Here is a 20,334-nt window from a genome sequence, read left to right as displayed (position 1 = left end):
TGCACCACTACGCCGGCCCACCTATAGATTCTGAGGTTTGGAGTTACGAGACAAATCATTCTCTCCTTAAGATCGAGATCCAACCCAGGGCTGTAGGCAGGTCGTCAAATAACATTCTCTCATCCCAGACAGCACAGAACAGGTCAGCGTGTCCTAATGCTCCCCAGCATGTAATACTGTGTGGAGATTAGCCATTCTTAAACTCGAACGAAATGAATGCTCCTGGTAAGTCATGAGAAATGCGTGGTTACTGAATCAACTGAGTCTCTGAGGTTACTTATCATAGTCGATTTGGACTATTGAGAGAGTCGCTGGTATCACTGTTTAAGCATTCAGTTGTGAAGAATGAATTCACTGATTGCCGTCTTTCCATATGTCATGTTGCCCTTTGCAACCGTCACAAATGTCGCGAATCGTTGTGAATGGTATTAAAAGAACGATTGACGTGTTGTATGTAAACAAATTAAATGATAGTAATAGGAAATTGTAATGTGTTCAGGATGTATCTGAAACATTTAGACAAAGAATGGGAGCGATATTTTCGCACCAAAACATGGGAAAATATCCTATAATTTTCACCTGGAAAACCCGCTTCATATAGAAGGTACATTTTACAATTACACATTACTTGCTAGACATAGGCTGCTAACCTGGAAAAGTACAACTCACAGTAACTGAAGGATTTTAAAATGTCCTCCTTGTGCACGTGACCCAGTCGACACCTGAGGTAGTCACAGCAAGTGTGGTAATGACTGTCGGCAGGAACCAGAGAGCGGGTGGGGGTGCATTCCAAAATTAATGATTACCACGTTGAAAGGACCACAGGTCAGGCATCACTGATCTCGGCAGTGATCAAACCCAATAAATCGGGTTCATGTGTCCTGTGCATTAACAACGCATCCACCAACGCCGGCTATCCCTAGCATCGCTTCATCATCCTACAAACATGACTTATTCTAATACGCTTACGTTGTGGGAGTATACCTCGAACATATACTAACAGTAATAATAATAATGAAATAAGAATCCACAGTCTGTTTCCAGTCATTCGACAGGGTCAGGAATGGAATTAATGAAGCTCCATCTAGCGGCGAGGATAGGAAAAGTGCCGGCTGCCGAAGGCTGTCGCACTCTTCTGGGGCAATGATGAATGACTGACAGATGAAATGATAATTGAGAGTGTTGCTGGAATGAAGGATGACAGGGAAAACCAGAGTACCCGGAGAAAAAACTAGCCTGCCTCCTCTTTGTCCAGCACAAATCTCACATGGAGTGACAGTGGTGAGAGGCAGGCGCGTTGCCGCCTGAGCCATGGAAGCTTCACAATAATAATAATAATAATAATAATAATAATAATAATAATAATAATAATAATAATAATAATAATAATAATAATAATAATAATAATAATAATAATAATAATAATAATAATAATCTTTTGGCATTTTGCCGTGTCAGAAAGCAAGCAGGAAAAACCTTGCACCAAGTCCTCAGAAAATCTCGTTTGTCAATAAGCAATACTTCTCTATTAATGAAGATCTGAATTTAAAAATGCTTTACCGTTTGTGTATAGTAAGTGGTAGATGGCTCACTGGGCGCAGAGGGAACCATTTCGTAACGAAGAGAGTACAACTTAGGAAAACACAGAAACAAAATAACAACATTGAAAAGTCAGGCAAGAGAACAATCTACTTACATTTCTTATTGACTGGCATCCACGTATTACTTAAATGATATCCAGTGTTCCCGTACCGGGCAAGTTGACCGTGCGGTTAGGGGCGCTCGGCTGTGAGCTTGCATCCGGTAGATAGTGGGTTCGAGCCCCACTGTCTGCAGCCCTGAAAATGGTTTTCCGTGGTTTCCCATTTTCACACCACGGCCACGGCCGCTTCCTTCCCACTCCTAGCACTTTCCTATCCCGTCATCGCCATAGGACCTATCTCTGTCAGTGCGATGTAAAACAAATTGTGTGTGAAGTGTCGCCATTAAAATACTTAGGAATTTTATGTTTTTTCACAGCTTCCTGTATAATCCTGGACCTATAATCTTTATTGTGGGTAAGAGTTCGAAGATCTTGGGGCATATCATGATCCGTTGATGGGGTGTACTACGCTATTGCTGACTTGTCTGGCAGGTTGAGACGAATATATATATATATATATATTTTTTTTTTTTTGCTAGTTGTTTTACGTCGCACCGACACAGATAGGTCTTACGGCGACGATGGGGCAGGAAAGGGCTAGGAGTGGGAAGGAAGCGGCCGTGGCCTTAATTAAGGTACAGCCCCAGCAGTTGCCTGGTGTGAAAATGGGAAACCACGGAAAACCATTTTCAGGGCTGCCGACAGTGGGATTCGAACCTACTATCTCCCGAATACTGGATACTGGCCGCACTTAAGCGACTGCAGCTATCGAGCTCGGTGAGACGAATATTTAGATGGTGTTTCTGGGTATGACTACCAATGGACTGGCATATTTGGCCAATGAATACCTTGCCGCATGTACAGGGAATTTTGTACACCCCAAAGTGTATTACTAGGGAACATTTCTGCTTGACTTTACCTAAACTGTGAACAGTTTTAATGACGGTGCCAAACACGGATTTTATATTGTGCTTGGCAACTCTATCTGCGGTAATGTGGATGAAAGAAAGGGAGGCAGTTAACCTCACTTATTCATTTTGTGAGTTTTGCTTAGTCGTACCTCTGGGATGTAGGGCCCTATGAAACTGCCCATCGTCGTAACCATTACCCTTGAATGTGACTTAATTAGATACATGACAGTGTCAATCGGCTCCTTAGTGAAGGAATAATAATAATAATAATAATAATAATAATAATAATAATAATAATAATAATAATAATAATAATAATTAGCGAGCGATTTGGCCGTGTGTTCAGGGTCACTCAGCTGTGAGCTTCGATTAGAGCGACAGTGGGTTTGAACCCCACTGTCGGCAGCCCTGAAGATAGTTTTCCGTAGTTTCCTTAACTATGACCACCATTTCTTCCATCCCGCTCATAGCCCTTTCCAATAGCACCGTCGCCGTAAGACCTATCTGTGTCGGAGCGAGGTAAAGCAAATTGTAATAATAATAATAATAATAATAATAATAATAATAATAATAATAATAATAATAATAATAATAATAATCTAAAGGCTAAACCTTGTCGCTGCAGCCACAGTTTTCTATCTTGAGCCAGTCTTTTCAACTCAGCGTAGGTCTTGCACTTCATCCTCAGAAGCAGGTTCTTGAAGTACGACACTCTGGGTCGTCCTCTTCCTCTTTTTCCAGCAACTGTTCCTTCAATGATATTACAAAGGAACTCCTCATGAAGCAGAATGTGACCAATAAATTTTATTTTCCGTTTTTCAATTTCGGTTATCAGATTCCGTTCTTCTCTTATCTCTCTGAGGACTTCGGTATTGCTCTTCATTTCCGTCCAACTTATCCTCTGCATTCTTCTCCAGATCCACATTTCAACTGACTCTAGTTTTTTCTTTTCTTGCATTCCTAATGTCCAGCTTTCGCAACCATACAGAAGCACGCTCCATACAAAGGTTTTTGCAAAGGCCTTCCAAGTTTGAATATCTATATGTTTGTTGGCCAGCAGATGCTTTGTATCTTGGAATGTTCTCTTTGCCATGGCTATCCTCTTCGTGACTTCTGATATGCTCCGATTATCACTCGTGATCAGGGTTCATAGGTAGCAAAACTGTTTCACTTGTTCTATTTTATCAGGGCCAATTTTTAAGTGTGTTACAGGTGTTTTCTTGTCTTTATATATTGTCATGGTTTTTGTTTTCCTTGTATTAATTTTGAGGTTCCATTTGACTAAAGTTTCTGCTAATATGTTGATCATTCTCTGCATACTTTTACCTGTTCCTGCTAGTATGGCAATATCATCGGCAAATCATATAGAGTGTACTTGTTTGCTATTAATTTTGATCCCCGTTGTTTTCTCCTTCATGACTGCGATCGCTTCTTCGATGAACCTATTGAAGAGATAAGGAGACAGTGGACATCGTTGCCTAACTCCTCTTCTTATTTTGGCATTTTTCTTTGTCCCATTGATTTCTAAATCAGTGTTCTGCATTCTGTATAAATTTAGTATGAGGCGTCTAACCTTCCAATCAATTCCTGCTTTTTTTATGGTGAGGAAAAGTTGTTCCCAGTCTAAACGATCAAAATCTTTCTCTAAGTCGACAAAGGTCACGTATACTTTCCTATTCTTCTCAATTATTCTCTCCAAAATTAAACGTAATGCCAGAATTGCTTCCCTAGTACCCCTCCCTGATCGAAATCCAAACTGGTCATTATCGATATAGTGTTCTAACTTCCCTTTAATTCTATTCTTGATGTTGTTGAGCAGTATTTTTGAAGCATGAAAAAGGAGAGTGACAGATCGATATTCTGAACATTCCGTGGCATTCCTCTTTTTTGGTATTGCAACAGTTCTGTTTTACTAAAGTCAGGTGCAACTACGCCATTCTCATAGCAATGTGACACCAGCTGAAAAAGGTAACGTTTCATATCGTCAACCATGTGTTTCAGAAGTTCTGCTGGAATGTTATCTGGACCGGGTGCTTTCTTTTCCTGGAGACTGTGTAGTGCTGTGTTAAACTCTGAAGATGTGATTGAGGGACCCTTTCTGCATTCGTCTATCTCGTGTTATTTTTCAATGTAGCTGATTGTATTATTTACATCGTTTCCTTGGCACAGGTCTTCAATGTATTCTTTCCAACGTTCACAGATTTCTTCGGTGTTGAACAGGAGGTTTCCCATTTTATCTCTGACTATGTAGATTCTGGTTTTTGGCTTGTGTTGTAGGGTTCTGATACTGAAATATGCCTTTTCCACCTGTCCTCTGATCATATCTTTTCTATAACCTCGCTTGTCTCCTTCATCCAGTTCTCCTTTGCTTCGCGACACTTTGTTGTAATCTGATTTCTAATTTCTTTGTACCGTTCTTTATTCCCTACTCTCCTCTCCTTATTCCTCTCGCGAATAATGTTTATGATTTCATCAGTCATCCATGGCTTCCTCGGCTGTAACTGTCTTCTTCCCAGCACTTCCTCAGCAGTTTCAGTTTTACCATTCCTTATTTCCTCCCATTTTGTACTGTCATGAAAAGTCTCTGCTAACTTATTAGTTTTCATTTTCTATGCCTTTTGTATGCCAGTGTTCTTTAAACTTTGTGCGTCCCATTTGTGCTGGGTCAATTTCATATTCTTCTTTACCTTAATGTCACACTTGGCTAATACAAGATTGTGGTCGCTGTCCACATCAGGTCCTGGATAGCTGTGGCTGGATTTAATCTGGTTTCGATATCGCTGTCCGGCTAATATATAATCAGTCCGATATCGTACATTATCTCCAGGTGCTTTCCATGTGTATCTTCTTCGGACAGGTACTTCAAAGAATGTGTTTGTTATAACCATATCATGCTGTTCACAAAATTCTAAAAGTCTCCGACCTCTTTTGTTCATGTTCCCTAGTCCGAATTTACCAGCATATTTCAAGTTGCTATGTGGACCAACAGAGGCATTGATATCGCCCATTATGATCTCATTATCGTGATTTCCTATGAGTTCCAACAAGCTTTCCATTTGCTCGTAGATTATCTCTACCTCTTCATCGGAACTGTTAGAAGTTGGGCAGTATACCTAAATGATCACTAGATCAACTGGAGTGGCTTTCACTTTCATGATACGTGTTAATCACGTGACTGGACAATTTTCTTCGCAAGATAATAGCCACTCCATTCATTCCCGACTTTTCACTTCCACTGTAAATTATTCTAAATTCGTCTGAACAGAAGTCCCCGTTTCCTGACCACCTTGTTTCACATATTTTAGGAATTTTATTTTAGGAATTTATATTTTACGAATATGTGAAACAAGGTGGTCAGGAAACGAGGACTTCTGTTCAGACGAAGTTAGAATAATTTACATAATAATAATAATAATAATAATAATAATAATAATAATAATAATAATAATAATAATAATAATAATAACAATAATAATAATAACAATAATAATAATAGTAATAATAATAATAACCAAATAATATTAATAGCTCAGAAAGGAAGCATTCATACGACTATGTTTATAGGACATATGTTCCTGCTTTAGTGGAAGAAACCTGTTTAACCGTTTTTTCAAGTTCCTGTGGTACATCATGCAGCTGAAATACAAAAAAAATTACGTTAATTAAACGGGGTATAATATTAGGTCTCTTGTAACACGAAAATATCGACCACCGATGACCGGTACCTGAATACTACCCATATGTACCACGGCAAAACTAATATCTCCTAGATCTTACATGTCCTTCATCAGACTGCGGTGGAGTGTACTGTTTCTTACAAAATTTTGAACATGCTGGCCCTTTCAATTTATTATTTTCGAGATATCATGGAACATATGAACACCAATAGCCCTAATCCCAAAGCATTCCTCAATTTTTAACAGGCAGAATTTTTTAACATATTATAAGCTTTGATTGATTATCACGGACTTTTAGGATGTAATTTGTTGTCAATTATTATCCGTCAATTATATTGATAGAGCAACATTTTTTTCTGTGACATATTTGTGTTTCCTGTTTCCAGGTGAGCCGCTGGATAGAACGGGCTATTCACGTTGGGAATCTGGTCAACCTAATGACAGAAAGTCCGAACAAAACTACATCGCAGCACAAAAGGACGGTCTTCTTCACGACGTCGTAAACAATGCAAAATTAGTCTTTATCTGCGAGCAGTAAACAACTTTATCATAACTGTGTGTACAATGTGATTGCTACATGTTATACCTGTGGAGTAATAAGTGAACCAGCTGCTCCTTGTAATTAACTTTTATAAAAACAAGCTGGTCACACGCCATCTGAAAAAATTGGGGAGCTGTAGTTAAGTGAATAATACAAAATGAATGCTAAATAAAATCTCATTTAAGGAGGTAGTGATGCCTGCTATTTTTGTTTATTGACCTCAGACCTCACAACACTGCAATGCGGTAAGTCGAATATTTCAACTCGTTTAACTCGACAAAATTCAACAGGAATTACTTTTTGCTGCAACTCGAGTGATGTCGCTCGAGCATGAGGTCACAGATACGAAATGGCCAGAATTGCCGGGAGTGCAGTTCAGTGCCATACGTTCATTGATAGATTATTTAAATTAACTAATTAATTTACTAATTTATATTTGTATTTATTCCTAACATACAGAAGAAATTTTTGAGGTTTACCTATATTATGTACATAATATAAAATGTATACACAATAACAAAGAAACATTGATTCACTTCAGAGATTAGTGTTACCCTTTATCATATCTGAATGTCCAAATTTTGAATCCACTGTCGTCCATCCATCCATCCATCCATCCATCCATCCATCCATACATACATCCATACATCCCTCCCTCCCTCCGTCCGTCCGTCCATCTGCATTTAGGGCAGTCGCCCAAGTGGCAGATTCCCTATCTGATTTTTCCTTGCTAAATTATTCCAATCCCTAACTCCATTTCCTATAAATGAATATTTGCTCCAATTTTTCCCTTTGAAACACATGTTTATCTTCATATTGTGAACTTTCCAACTTTTAGAGACACCACTTAAACTTATTCGTTTACTAATATCATTCAACACCATCTCTCCACTGACAGCTCGGAACATACGGTACCACTTAGTCGAGCAGATCGTCTCCGTTTTCCCAAGTCATCTCGGCCCAAACTTAGCAACATTTTTGTAACGTCAGTCTTTTGTCGGAAATCACCCAGAACGAATCGAGCTGATTTTCTTTAACTTTTTCCAGTTCTTGAGTCAAGTAATTCTGATGAGGGTCCAATACATTGGAACCCTACTCTATTTCTGCTCTTACTAGGGACTTATATGCCCTCTTTTTTGTATCCTTACTACAGCCATTAAGCACCCTCCTAACCATGTGCACAGATCTGTGTATTTTATTTACACCCCATTTATGTGATTACCCCAATTAATATCTTTCGTTATTTTAACCCGTAGATACTTACAATGTTCCCCGAAAGGAACTTTCACCCTATCAACGCGGTAATTAAAGCTGAGATTTGTGAAACTCAAAAGCAGACTTTTAACCCCGCTTATCATCATACCATTGCCTACTGTCCATCTCGCAATATTGCCGAGGTCATTCTGCTGTTACTCACAATCGTGTAACTTATTTATTACTTTATACAGAATACCATAACATCGTTCGCAAAAGGTCTTATGCCCGATTCCACTTCTTTACTCATATCATTTATATTCCGCTGTTTGTGATATGAAGTCTTCCACTCTAGCTGGATAGCCCGAATTTTATATTGGCTTTTAATGCGAGGAATGGTCTGGCGAGAGGCTCCAAAATCACATTCTGGAGATGGTACAAGTTCCGCTTGTAGTGAAAATCCCTGTTCCTTCCATGATCTGTCCTGAGCCTTTCACGCGGCAGTTGGTATCCTTTAGCAATTTTTCGCCTCTGAAGGTTTTATGCAGGGGCAATTCAGTAGAGTTATTCCAGTGGCTCTTCCACTCCTCCAAAGCATTGATTGGCGAATGTCTTCAGAGCAACATCACAGCATTTGAATCTTTGGAGACTAAGAGCTGGTATGCAGGCCTAATTTTGAACAGATAGCAAAAGGTTCTTGCAGATCTCTTTGTACTTTCCAAGAAAAGCACTAGATGTTCGTAACTCAGGTGGCATTATTCCAGACAACAGTGGGAGCCAGTGGACTGGAGTTTATCTGATGCTGCCAGATATAATACGCATGCTGTTATTCAATTCTGGGTCAATATACTTCGTATACGGAGCTATTAAGCCACACTGGAACACAATAATCAGCAGTAGAGAAAACCAGTGCTAAGGCTCAAGAGCGTAGGATGTTTGCGAGTTAGTTGCTTAACAATATTGTTTCACCGAGCTCGATAGCTGCAGTCGCTTAAGTGCGGCCAATATCCAGTAATCGGCAGAGAGTGGATTCGAACCCCACTGTCGGCAGCCCTGAAGATCGGCCGCCTCCTTCCCATTCCTAGGCCTTTCCTATCCCATCGTCGCCATTAGACATATCTGTTTCGGTGTGACGTAAAGCAAATAGCAATCATATTGTTTCGAGTTTTCAGTTTCTTCGACAAATTCAAAAAATGTCGCTTGAATGATAATGTGCCGTCCTAGGTAAAACCGAAATATTTTGGTCATCTATTGTGATTATGTACTCGATTGGATAAGGTAATATTTAATTTAAAATTAGCAAGCCGGTTACTTAAATGGAAACAAGAAACCTCCATCTTGGCTGTTCTGGGTGTGAGTCTTCATTACCTGAATTTTTCTGCCAGGGTGGATAAGTCCTTAGTAAAGATGTCTTAACTTTTCCTAAAAATCTTATGTCGTGTGGCCACTATTGTTTAATGTGTACATCTCTGATCTTTCAGAAAAATATCCTGCAAGTTCTGCTATGTGATGACTTGACCCTGGCCACAAAACAATAGATTTACCTGCAGTTTTAGCATATAAGTTATACAAGTAATTTTTCTTACAATGATTTGAGACCATTATTTCGTGTACGTAAATTTGAGAATTCCAAAATTTTATCTTATTATTAAAGGTGTAAGTTATTTCTGTGAAAAACATATAATACATTTTTTTTGCTAGTTGTTTTACGTCGCACCGACACAGATAGGTCTTACGGCGACGATAGGACAGGAAAGGGCTAGGAGTGGGAAGGAAGCGGCCGTGGCCTTAATTAAGGTACAGCCCCAGCATTTGCCTGGTGTGAAAATGGGAAACCACTGAAAACCATTTTCAGGGCTGCCGACAGTGGGGTTCGAACCTACTATCTCCCGAATACTGGATACTGGTCGCACTTAAGCGACTGCAGCTATCGAGCACGGTAATACAATTATTTTCACTTTCATGTCTCAAATGAGATACCTTTATATTCGCAGTTGTAACTTGGATTTCAGTAAATTCTGCGAGTACAGAATGCATTCGAACTCTCTTAGTCGCCTGTCTCACAAGACAATGGGATTGTTACATTCTCCTGCATCGTCAACTCGTTCATTCGAATCCAAACTCTAGTTAGTGGAGTTTCTGAAAATATTCTACTCACAAAAACATGAATGCAATAAAAAAGACGTAAATATATCTTAAAAACAGGCAGCGAGTAGAGCAATATCACTTGTTTATTCCCATGAAGCTGACAGCCTACAGACATGTGGACTTTTGCGTGTCGCGCGCGTTTGATGTATGTCGGCCTGTTATAGAGGTTTCCTACATCCTATAATGAACGTATGTAACATACCAGTGTTGTAACAGTCAAATATGGAAAGAACTGGACTGTGTTTGAAATTTGAAGCTCAATGTTGAAGAAAATGATTTAATGAATGTGGGACTCCAACCACTGATCCTACTACGGTCCGTCCTACATTCTGATAATTATCCCACTAAGCTACGGTTCCGATTTGGAAAAATCTTGTATCGAAGGTATTCGAATATTATTAGGGTGTTGTCGCAGTGGATTGGACACACACCAAGACTACTTGATACGAGAACTGGAAAAGGTCCAAAGGAAAGCAGCACTATTTGTTCTGAGTGATTTAAAACAAAGGAGAGGTCTTATGAAAATATTGAAAACTTTGGGCAGGAAAGACTTGGGAGTAAGGAGAGAGATGATCGTATATGTGGTGCTGTCAGTGGAGAGATAGCGTGGAACGACATTAATAGAAGAATAAGGTTGAGCAGAGCTTTGAAAATTAAGATAGATCATAATATCAAGATAAAGATGAAATTCTAGCTGCGAAATCGAGGCGAATATTCCTTTATGGGACGAGGAGTAAGGGATTGAAATAAATTACCAAAGGAAATTTTCGATAAACTTCCAGGTTACCGTCATTGACCGCAACGTCACAGGTGGGGTGTGGAAACGACAATACTCGCGGACTAAGAGCTTTCCATAACCAGAGGTTTCTACGGTTTCGAGTGATCGATGTATCTCGAAGGTGTATAATAGTCAGGCGCGACCTGCGGCGGTAGTTAGTTTGAGCTCAGCCAGTGTGTGGTGGAGAGCAAAGAGGGCTACAGACACGGGTTCAGTTCGAGTGAGTTCGGCTCAGTTGCCAGTAGTGAGCTGAGAGTTCAGTTGGCATTGTGAGCTAATAAATCTAGTAGAGTTATAGTCTGAACTGAGTGAACCTTTCTGTTGGAGTGTTTGCTTGTACAATTGAGGACTCATTCAATATCCCTGTTTTCGTGAGCGGATCCCTTGGGCCAGCCACTGTGTAGCTTAACGTAGCGGAGTGGGAGAGAACAATGGATATCGGCATGGGGCTGTGAACGGAGTTCTGTCGGAGTGTGCTGACAGCGAATATCTTCCTGGACTGCATGACTGATGTTTGCAGTCTGTGGGCGGGGGAGGGGGCGTGCGGGGGTGCGGATCATTTAGAAAAGCACTGTTTTTGAAGAAACTGCCGTATATACGAAAATAACTTCTCAATTTAAATTAAATTTTAAATACTGTTCAATATTGGGAAGAAATTGCAATAATTACAAAAATAACTTTTCATTTTCAATCGAATTTTCAATACAGTATTCCTTCATTTTGTCCAAATTAACAGTGTCTGAAATTTGGTTGAAATCACCATAAAGTTAGCCAATACAGACAGTAAAATATTCACTCTTCTTAATGCAGAGCACTCAGGGAATTCTTCAGAACATTGATATGTAAGGTCCATATGCGGAGGTGTGTTGATGTGTCTGTTTGACTAAGGCGGAGAATAAATTTTCCCTGTTAATTCTACCCAGAAGAGTAAGAGCGAAATTCCCTTTCAAGGACTGAATATATTGTTTAAAATGTTGTGAAGCAAGACTAGAATGAGAGCTGCCCCGCCGCGTGTAAAGTCACCACGTTCGAGCCTGACTGTTCCTTGCACAGCCAACCTGACGGGAGAGGGCCCTCGTACATTGGTCAGACCGTTCTGCAGTTTCTGTCATGTGAACGGAGTTCTACCAGAGTGAGTGGACAGCGAAGGTCATCCTGGACTGTGAGACTGACATGTGCAGTCTGTGAAATGTGACAGCGTCAACGAAGTAACCGTGCGACTGGTTGAGACTATAGTGGCAGTGAACGTAGACTGAGCGAATTAGTATGAATGTACAGCGAGAATAAGGGAGAGAAAATGAACTGTATAATTGTTTGTAATGTACTGTCAGTGTAAGTGTGATTTCGGTGTACCTATGTGTGTGTTAATTTGCAGATCAAGTAACTAGGTAATAAACATTACAGGTTTAAAGCTACCAGTTTCTGCGCTTATTTATCTACCGTGCCAACACATTACAATATTACATGTTTGCGCCCCTTTAACTGAACAGACCCACGCAAACATTCATTGTTTCTGAAAATTCAATTCAATTTGAATTCAAAAGTTTCCTGAAAATGGAGATTTTCCTTACTTCACTTCAAATTCTATGTGAAACAGCAGCTGCAGATGGTTCATATTTTCTGAGTCAATTCTTGGATTTGTGTATTCTTTCAAAAGTACAATGAGTTAACGAATGGAAAAGTCAACCGATTTTAAGATGTCATGCTTCTTATTGACAGAAATACTGTTAAAATATAATATGTAATTTAGTAAAAGCATAATGCAAATTATTTCCTTGTTCATCTTAGGCATAGCAAGCACATTTGAAGCCAGGAAACAAAATCGCTGGTTAGTGCGGATCATTTAGAAGAACACTTTTTTTGGGATAAACTGTCGTAATTATGAAAATAACTGCTCAATTTCAATAAAATATTGAATACATTATCGTGAAAAAATTGAATCTCCACGGCACAGGCGGCAGCACCCTGGCCTCTCACCGCTGGATTCCGGGGTTTATATCCCCGTCATTCCATGCGAGTTTTGTGATGGACAAAGTGGAGGCAGAACAGATTTCTCTCTGGGTACTGAGGATTTCCCTGTGTCTTTCATTGCGGCAACGTTCCCCAGAGAAGTGTGGCAGGTTTCGGCAGCCGTCACAATTCCTGTCCTCGCCGCTAGATACGGGTTGGGGAGAGGCCTTCATTCTATTTCTGATCCGGTCTAATGACTTAAAATAGACAGTGTGTTCTTTCATTTTCAAGAAACTGCCGTACCTACAAAAATAAGTGGTCAATTTTACTTAAGTTTTGAATACAATATTCCTTTATTTTGTCTAAATTAACAGTCTGTTAAAATTTGGTTTCAATAGGGATATAGTTAATCAACGGAGGCAGTAAAATATTGTCTCCTCTTAATGTAAAGCAATCGAGAAACTTCCCAGAACACTGATGTGTGAATACAACTACTATTAGTTCGTAAGGGCCAATATGCGGTGGTGTGGTGATGTGTCTTTTGGACTAAGGCGGAGAATAATCTTTCCCTGTTAATTCTACTCAGAAGATGTAGAAGGAAACGTCTCCTACTTTGAAGAAGGAATATTGCTTAAAAAAAACGGAATGAGCTGGAAAGATTCTCTTCAGTTTATTTCCTTCCACAGAATTCATATTTCAATTATTGATAACGGATAAAACCGTGTATGCAATTTATGCGACGTAAACGTTTTTAAACTTTAGGCTCACATCTTTCAACTCGAGCAAAAAATCCACAGTTCTAGCCTATAGCCAAGCAACTCAATATTGAAAACATACTCCAGATATGTGCTACGAATTTTAGGCAAATATAATAAATTATGAGATAAAATTACTTATTTGTTTCCAAAAATTAAAAATCTTTTTCTTAATCATCGTTATCTGGTCGATTATATTAGCAGTTTGCCTTTTATCTATCTCTATGAGCGCTAATACGAGCCAAATGTTTCACTTAAGCACCACCACGAGCGCTAATCTGAATCAATGCAGAGTTTCACTTAAGCCCTTATAACTACATTCGGTGTGGACATTTTTCAAACAATCAAAAAATGCCAGGGGTTATTGAACAAAAGAAATCATTACAGAAAGGATTGTTCAAATAACATAATTTTGGCTAAGATTTTAATTAAAAAGGAAGGATTAAAAAAACAGGTGATTGTAGGTAGTTTTTCGGAACTGCATTTAGGTTTGAAGTGATTATCGAAATTTGTCTCTTTATTTAGATAGAGCTATTCAAGACTCACAATTTGAAATTTTTCCGGGCTCTTTAGCCTTTCAACTTTACTCACAATTGAGAAAATTCCTTAATTTTACGTTTCTCGTATAATGGGAACCCTACATTTTCTGCTAAGAAGTATTTTCAACATTACAACGGAAATAGACCCTTAACGCACTAATTTCATGAATAATTATTTAGATTTGTTTGTATAAATTGCTTCGAACTTCAAATACAAGAGTAATACTGGAAAGGCGTATTAAATATCTGGTATGCTACTTAATTTGTACCATTTCTTGTCAGGAAAATTTTAATTACAGTTGTAGTCCACGAACGTTTCACATTAAAATGTATAACCATGTTAATTAAAACACTTATTTTGTCCTCCCTCATGTATTGTTTTCTCCCGTTCCAACTCCGCCTTGTCGTCTCCACAGCAGAAACTCGGTCCAGGCAGAAGTATCCTCCTAAATGCGTGTGAAATGAAATGAAGTGTTCGTGTAGTCAACATTTCTTATAATAGAATATTCAGATGATCATAGACATCTGCTCCGGATTATAAAAGTTCTATGAGAGTCACCGTGCGTCTTCAGTGCATTCCAACTGCTGTGTAGTTTCCAGGTATTTATTTGCTTCATTTTAGAGATCCTGGTAATTCTTGTCTCCAAAATAAGGAGAATCGGCAGCGTTTCTTACTTAAGACCTAATTTCCTGGGCCATATATAGCACTAATAATATAACTTACTCACGGGCTGATTTTTATGTTTATGGACATATAATTATCAAACTAAAACCCGTAATTCTTTTAACGGACACTCATTATTTTATTTTGGATGCATACTTCTCACCGGTTATCCTCTATTACCTTCATAGTAAGGTATAGGAAATGAATAATTCTTTCAAGTTAGGGATTCGCTACTCAGAAGGCATGGGTGTTTGTTTCACCTATCCCAGTGATATGCACTAATTTTGTTCCTGCTTCGTTAACTGCACATCTTATACAGCTGGTTTCTTTAATCAATTTATGTCTCAGAGATGCGACAACTATTGTCTTGTTAGCTGGTAGTGCTGTGTCATAAGCACATAAGATGAGATTGTATTTTTTTCACTTAAGATAAAACGGAAATCAAATCTGTAAACTTTATTAAACGCAGTTTCAATCCCCCTGTGACACTGTATTGGGAAAACTTTGTAACACTGGTATGAAAACTGATAGAATTACTGCAATAATTCCCTATTTTATTATTACTTTGGAAGGTTTGGTTTACAATGCTGGCTACGACTGCAACATATTTATTACACTGCATCTTACATGACTTGCTAACTGACTCTAATTTTCCTTTTAATGTTGCTCACATAAAGACGCGAAATATAATAACCATTATAATTCCAAAAAACCACAGTGTATTACTGTACTTTTCTCCCATCTTCTCAAGTAAATGTAAAGATAAATTTCTACACTGGTTTACTTCTAAAAATTTCATTGTTTCGTGACATTGTGTGCAGTTAATCAGCAGGTTCATTCTACCATTCAGTTTACATCAAAATGATTGTTTGCATTGCAAAATATTCACTAAATCTCTCAATTAACATTCGACTGCATGCCTAAATGAACTACGATGTTGGACTCAAGAGCAGAAGTAATATTGTTAACTGGCTAGTACCACACGACTACGAGTTCAACGTATGAATGAAATAAATTTTCCTTAAGTCTCGCGCACCCGGTAAAATTATGTAATACAATATTAGGAACGAAGGGAGATTGTTGTAAACTCTGTTACAAAAATTTTTCGTTTGTGTAACACCAGTTCTGTACAGAGTACTTAGTGATTAAGCACAAGAATTCGGTTCCGTACCAGTTCAGAATGCTTGAATATTTTGATGACGAAGATGATGCTTGTTGTTTAAAGGCGCCTAACATCTAGGCCATCGGCCCTCTTGAATATTTTAGTTTGAAAAATATATACATGGGATGTATTTATAAGACGATGATACAGAATATCAGAGATCCTGGTGAAGGGCACTAGCATCGATTTTCCGTACCGTACGTGTACCTTTTTTTGTTTGTGTACAGTATAATGCTGCCTGTCACGTGGGATTCTTTACCTACTTATTGTGGGGTGTTATCGATTGCCCTGCATTAGCAGGATTGTTTGATTTTCATTGAATTCGTTCCGTATTACCCATTAGTGTGTCACACTCACTTCTGCCTGTTACTTGAGATCCATTAGCATTCTGAAGAAAGTTTTAGGCATATAGATTTATAGAATGTCTTTAAAAGCACAAACAATTCTTGCGGTATATTTTTAAATAAGTAAATAAAATGTAGCATTCTGATTGGCCAAAACGCTATGACGGTGCGACGTAAAGTATATTGTAAAAAAAAGGAACCTACAGGAATTGTAAAAATGTAAAGTAAAAGAAATATCGTACTTAAATCAAGCTTTTGATAAATATTTTCCCAGTTGACCGCCGTGTCTTGACGGGTTTCAGATAGTTAAATATCAACACTTCAGAAGTATTCACAATTAAAAGTCGCAAAGAATGACGATATGTGTGCAAATAGATTTGTATGGCATTCGACAAAACAAATGAAACTGAAATTCGCTCATCTAGAGCCCACGTTTCTTCAAATACGAAGTATTTAATCTACGTATCGACTACCTTCAACTGAGTGTTGTGTTGATTTCTGTGGTTATGACAGCAGACGAGAGGGAGTTCGCCCTGGAACATATTTTAACGAGTGTCACAACGGGCCAAGTTTGTTGCCCATTAAAACACAGTACAATGAGCGATTAAATTAGAAGGCTCCAAATAAGAGAACAACATTAGCTGTCGTTGAACATATTTTATCGTACGGCATTAACCATTTGCCAAGTAAAGGAGAACATAGGGCGCAGAAGGACCGTCAGCACAAAAGAGAAACGAGGACGACATCTCCAACAAGGGCTACAGTCGCTCACCGCTGCGAAGCCACATAAACGTATGCAACGACAGTTCTAATTTCTGGTGATACTTCATTCCCACACCCTCCCAGGTCGTCTGATCCCGAGGCCCAGCAGGTCTACAGTACACTATAATCTATTAGCTTCATAGTCCGTATTGATAGTTCTGGCACACAAATATGAAGGATGAGTTCTCCACCTATCAATACTTTATTTTACATAGTGTCAATATTATTTACATAAAAAAGGACAGTACCGGTTTCGACCTGTAAATAGGTGATCTTCAGCTGTTGAAGAACCTGCTTAATAGCGACTCTGAAGAATAAATGCTACTAAAATTAAAATTAAACAAGAATGCCATTAATATAAACATGAATGCCACTATTCTAAAAAAAATACTTAAGGTTAAGATATGGGCCTATACATAGAGTAAACTTTTGGGGTTAGAGGGCTTTTTCCCTTGCCCCATGATTTATACACATTTCAAAACATATTTTCTGATGTTGAAATTGGATACAATTCTAAGAGTTTAACAAGAATCACTGACATTCTGGTGTCAAGTTCGAATATCTATGTTAAATGTTAAAACCGTTGGACATAGTGTCGGCATTTAATATAGATATTCGAACTTGATACAGAATGTCAGTGATTCTTGATAAACCCTTAGAACTGTATCCGGTTTCAACCTCAGCAAATACAAGTTTTGAAATATTTAGAAATCATGTGGCCAGGGACAAAACCTTCTAACCCCAAAACTGTACATTATGTATATATCTTAACCTTGTGTATTTTTAGAATAGTGGCATTCATGTTTATTTTCATGGCATTCTTGTTTAATTTCAATTTTAGTAGTATTTATTCTGTACAGTCGCTATTGAGCAGGTTCTTCAACAGCTGAAGATGACCTATTTACAGGTCGAAACCGGTACTGTCCTTTTTATGCAAATAATATTGACACTATGTAAAATATTGATTAGGTTGAGAATTCATATTTGTGGCCAACTATAGATTTGGGGCAAGCTGAATGGACGAGTTTTCAAAACACCGGAATGAACTCCATATTGTCCAGAATTACGCAAGAAGGTACGCAATTTTCTCGATCTTTAGAGCGTTTGTTAAAAAAATTGTTCAATAATCTTGAGAATCATTATGAAGAATGTGTGGCCCGTGATGGTACACTTATTGTGCCATGGTATAAAATAACGTGTCATTTTTATTTGTTTTTCCACATACGGACATTACGTAATGTTGCCTTAACAGTCAACACATTTGACCTCTTGACCGTCATTGATAAGATTAAGCACAGAGAGCTGCGAGGCAGTAAGAGCTACTTCACTGATTCCCCGATCATAAAGACTCATTATTTATACTAGAAAATTAAAACACGATGATACGAGTTCTCGAGACTGTCAAAGATTCAACGGTCAATTAAAGGTATTGTTAATTTATATTTTATATAATAATAATAATAATAATAATAATAATAATAATAATAATAATAATAATAATAATAATAATAATAATAATATGTCCGGATGAACATGGAAGTTGGTGTCAAACTGCAGAAATAATTTCTAATTTTAACGTGATTTGTTTTACGTCCCACTAACTACTTTCATGGTTTATGGATACGTCGAGGTGCCGGAATATTGTCCCTCAGGAGTTCTTTTACGTGCCAGTAAATCTACCGACATGAGGCTGACGTATTTGAGCACTTTCATGTACCACCGGACTGAGCCAGGATCGAACCTGCCAATTCGGGGTCAGAAGGCCAGCGCCTCAACCGTCTGAGCCACTGGAAGTCCTGAAGCAGAAAATTGCGGGAATTATATCTCACCCAACTGTTTTAGTCTATAGTTTTTTTCATACAACTAATATTAAGGATGCCAACGGCCCTAGCCGTGTTGAAACACCGGATCCCGTGAGATCTATGAAGTTAAGCAACATTCGGCGTGGTCAAGATTTGGATGGGTTACCACGCGCTGTTGGTGGGCGGTCAGGGAATGGAGGAGCAGAAAGGAACTGGCCACCCTACCGTATGTAAACTCCGGCTCAGGCACACCTCTGCGGAGGTTAGGACCTGCCTTCGGGCAGAATACACCCCTACCTTTCCTTACCTTACTAGTATTAAGGAAGAATGTTGATATATATTCGTTTTTTTGCTCCTAGTATTGCTGCACCATGGTATACTTATCAACATAACCTACAGCCTTCGCACTTAACAAATATTTTAATAAAGAGTTTCAAAACGTTCTATCAAGGCGATTTCCCGTAATTTTCACACAAACAACCAAACAGGTAGACAGGCGAATATTTAACAGAGCCCATCCTTGAAGTACGTACACTAAACCCTGGAAACCTGAAAATATGCATTCGGCAAAATGTTGAAATGAACTGAAATAAACGTTGTTTGATAATTTTGTTAGACTCCATCAAGAGAGTACAAGATATATTACATTCAAAACGGAGATATGCAAGGGGTCTTCATATGTCCAAAAAGTTTTCCGTTCTACTAGAATTTCTAATTTTAACGTGATTTGTTTTACGCCCCACTAACTACTTTCATGGTTTACGGATACGCCGAGGTGCCGGAATATTGTCCCGCAGGAGTTCTTTTACCTGCCAGTAAATCTACCGACATGAGGCTGACGTATTTGAGCACTTTCATGTACCACCGAACTGAGCCAGGATCGAACCTACCAATTCGGGGTCAGGAGATCAGCGCCTCAACCGTCTGAGCCACTGAAACGGCAAAATCATTTCTAATTCAAGACATTATCAGTCACAGGAAGAAACGACTTAAAATTGGAGTTGTCTGTCTTCGATTCCAAGGATTTAACTGAATGTAGGTTCACACCACTTGGTAATGTACCATGCTTTCAACAGATGTGATTTGAGTGGAACTAACATAATAGTGATGGGTAGTCTGAGACGAGTCCCGATATTTCTCGAGAACTGCTGGGCTGTGATGCATTATTAATCGACATTGTCCCTTTATTCGTGTCGCTCTGTGCTGTACCGTGCATTCCGTTGTTCATTTGTTTCTAGTTCTGCACAGCACTGTGGAATAATGATGATGACAGTAATAATAATAATAATAATAATAATAATAATAATAATAATAATAATAATAATAATAATAATAATGTGCCTACGAGCCCAGTGCACTAGATTTATAACGCACTACAGCTAAGGAACCGATCTCCGAATTCTGAAGGCGCCTGTGTTCGAAACCCAGCATCGGCTGACCTGAGACTGGTTTTCCTGGTGTCCTA

The 20,334-nt window shown here is 38.6% G+C and overlaps 2 protein-coding genes across 2 annotated transcripts in view; both read left to right on the top strand.

The window, feature by feature from the left end:
- LOC136875024 (hemolymph lipopolysaccharide-binding protein) overlaps positions 1–7,315 on the top strand; it is a 61,585-nt gene extending 54,270 nt beyond the window's left edge. Inside the window, exon 5 of the mRNA XM_067148743.2 lies at positions 6,617–7,315. Within this exon, the coding sequence (XP_067004844.2) occupies positions 6,617–6,768 (152 nt within the window). The 3' untranslated portion in view covers positions 6,769–7,315. The remainder of the gene's footprint in view (positions 1–6,616) is intronic.
- An 8,408-nt stretch (positions 7,316–15,723) lies between these two features.
- The window catches only part of LOC136875022 (uncharacterized), a 45,076-nt gene continuing 40,465 nt past the window's right edge, over positions 15,724–20,334 (top strand). Inside the window, exon 1 of the mRNA XM_068227863.1 lies at positions 15,724–15,798. Coding sequence (XP_068083964.1) covers positions 15,724–15,798 — 75 coding nt within the window. The remainder of the gene's footprint in view (positions 15,799–20,334) is intronic.

The sequence above is a fragment of the Anabrus simplex genome, chromosome 5, assembly GCF_040414725.1.
Source record: "Anabrus simplex isolate iqAnaSimp1 chromosome 5, ASM4041472v1, whole genome shotgun sequence".
NCBI lineage: Eukaryota > Metazoa > Arthropoda > Insecta > Orthoptera > Tettigoniidae > Anabrus > Anabrus simplex.
The sequence above is the reverse complement of the archived record's forward strand: the minus strand, read 5'-3'. Positions and strand labels throughout refer to the sequence as shown.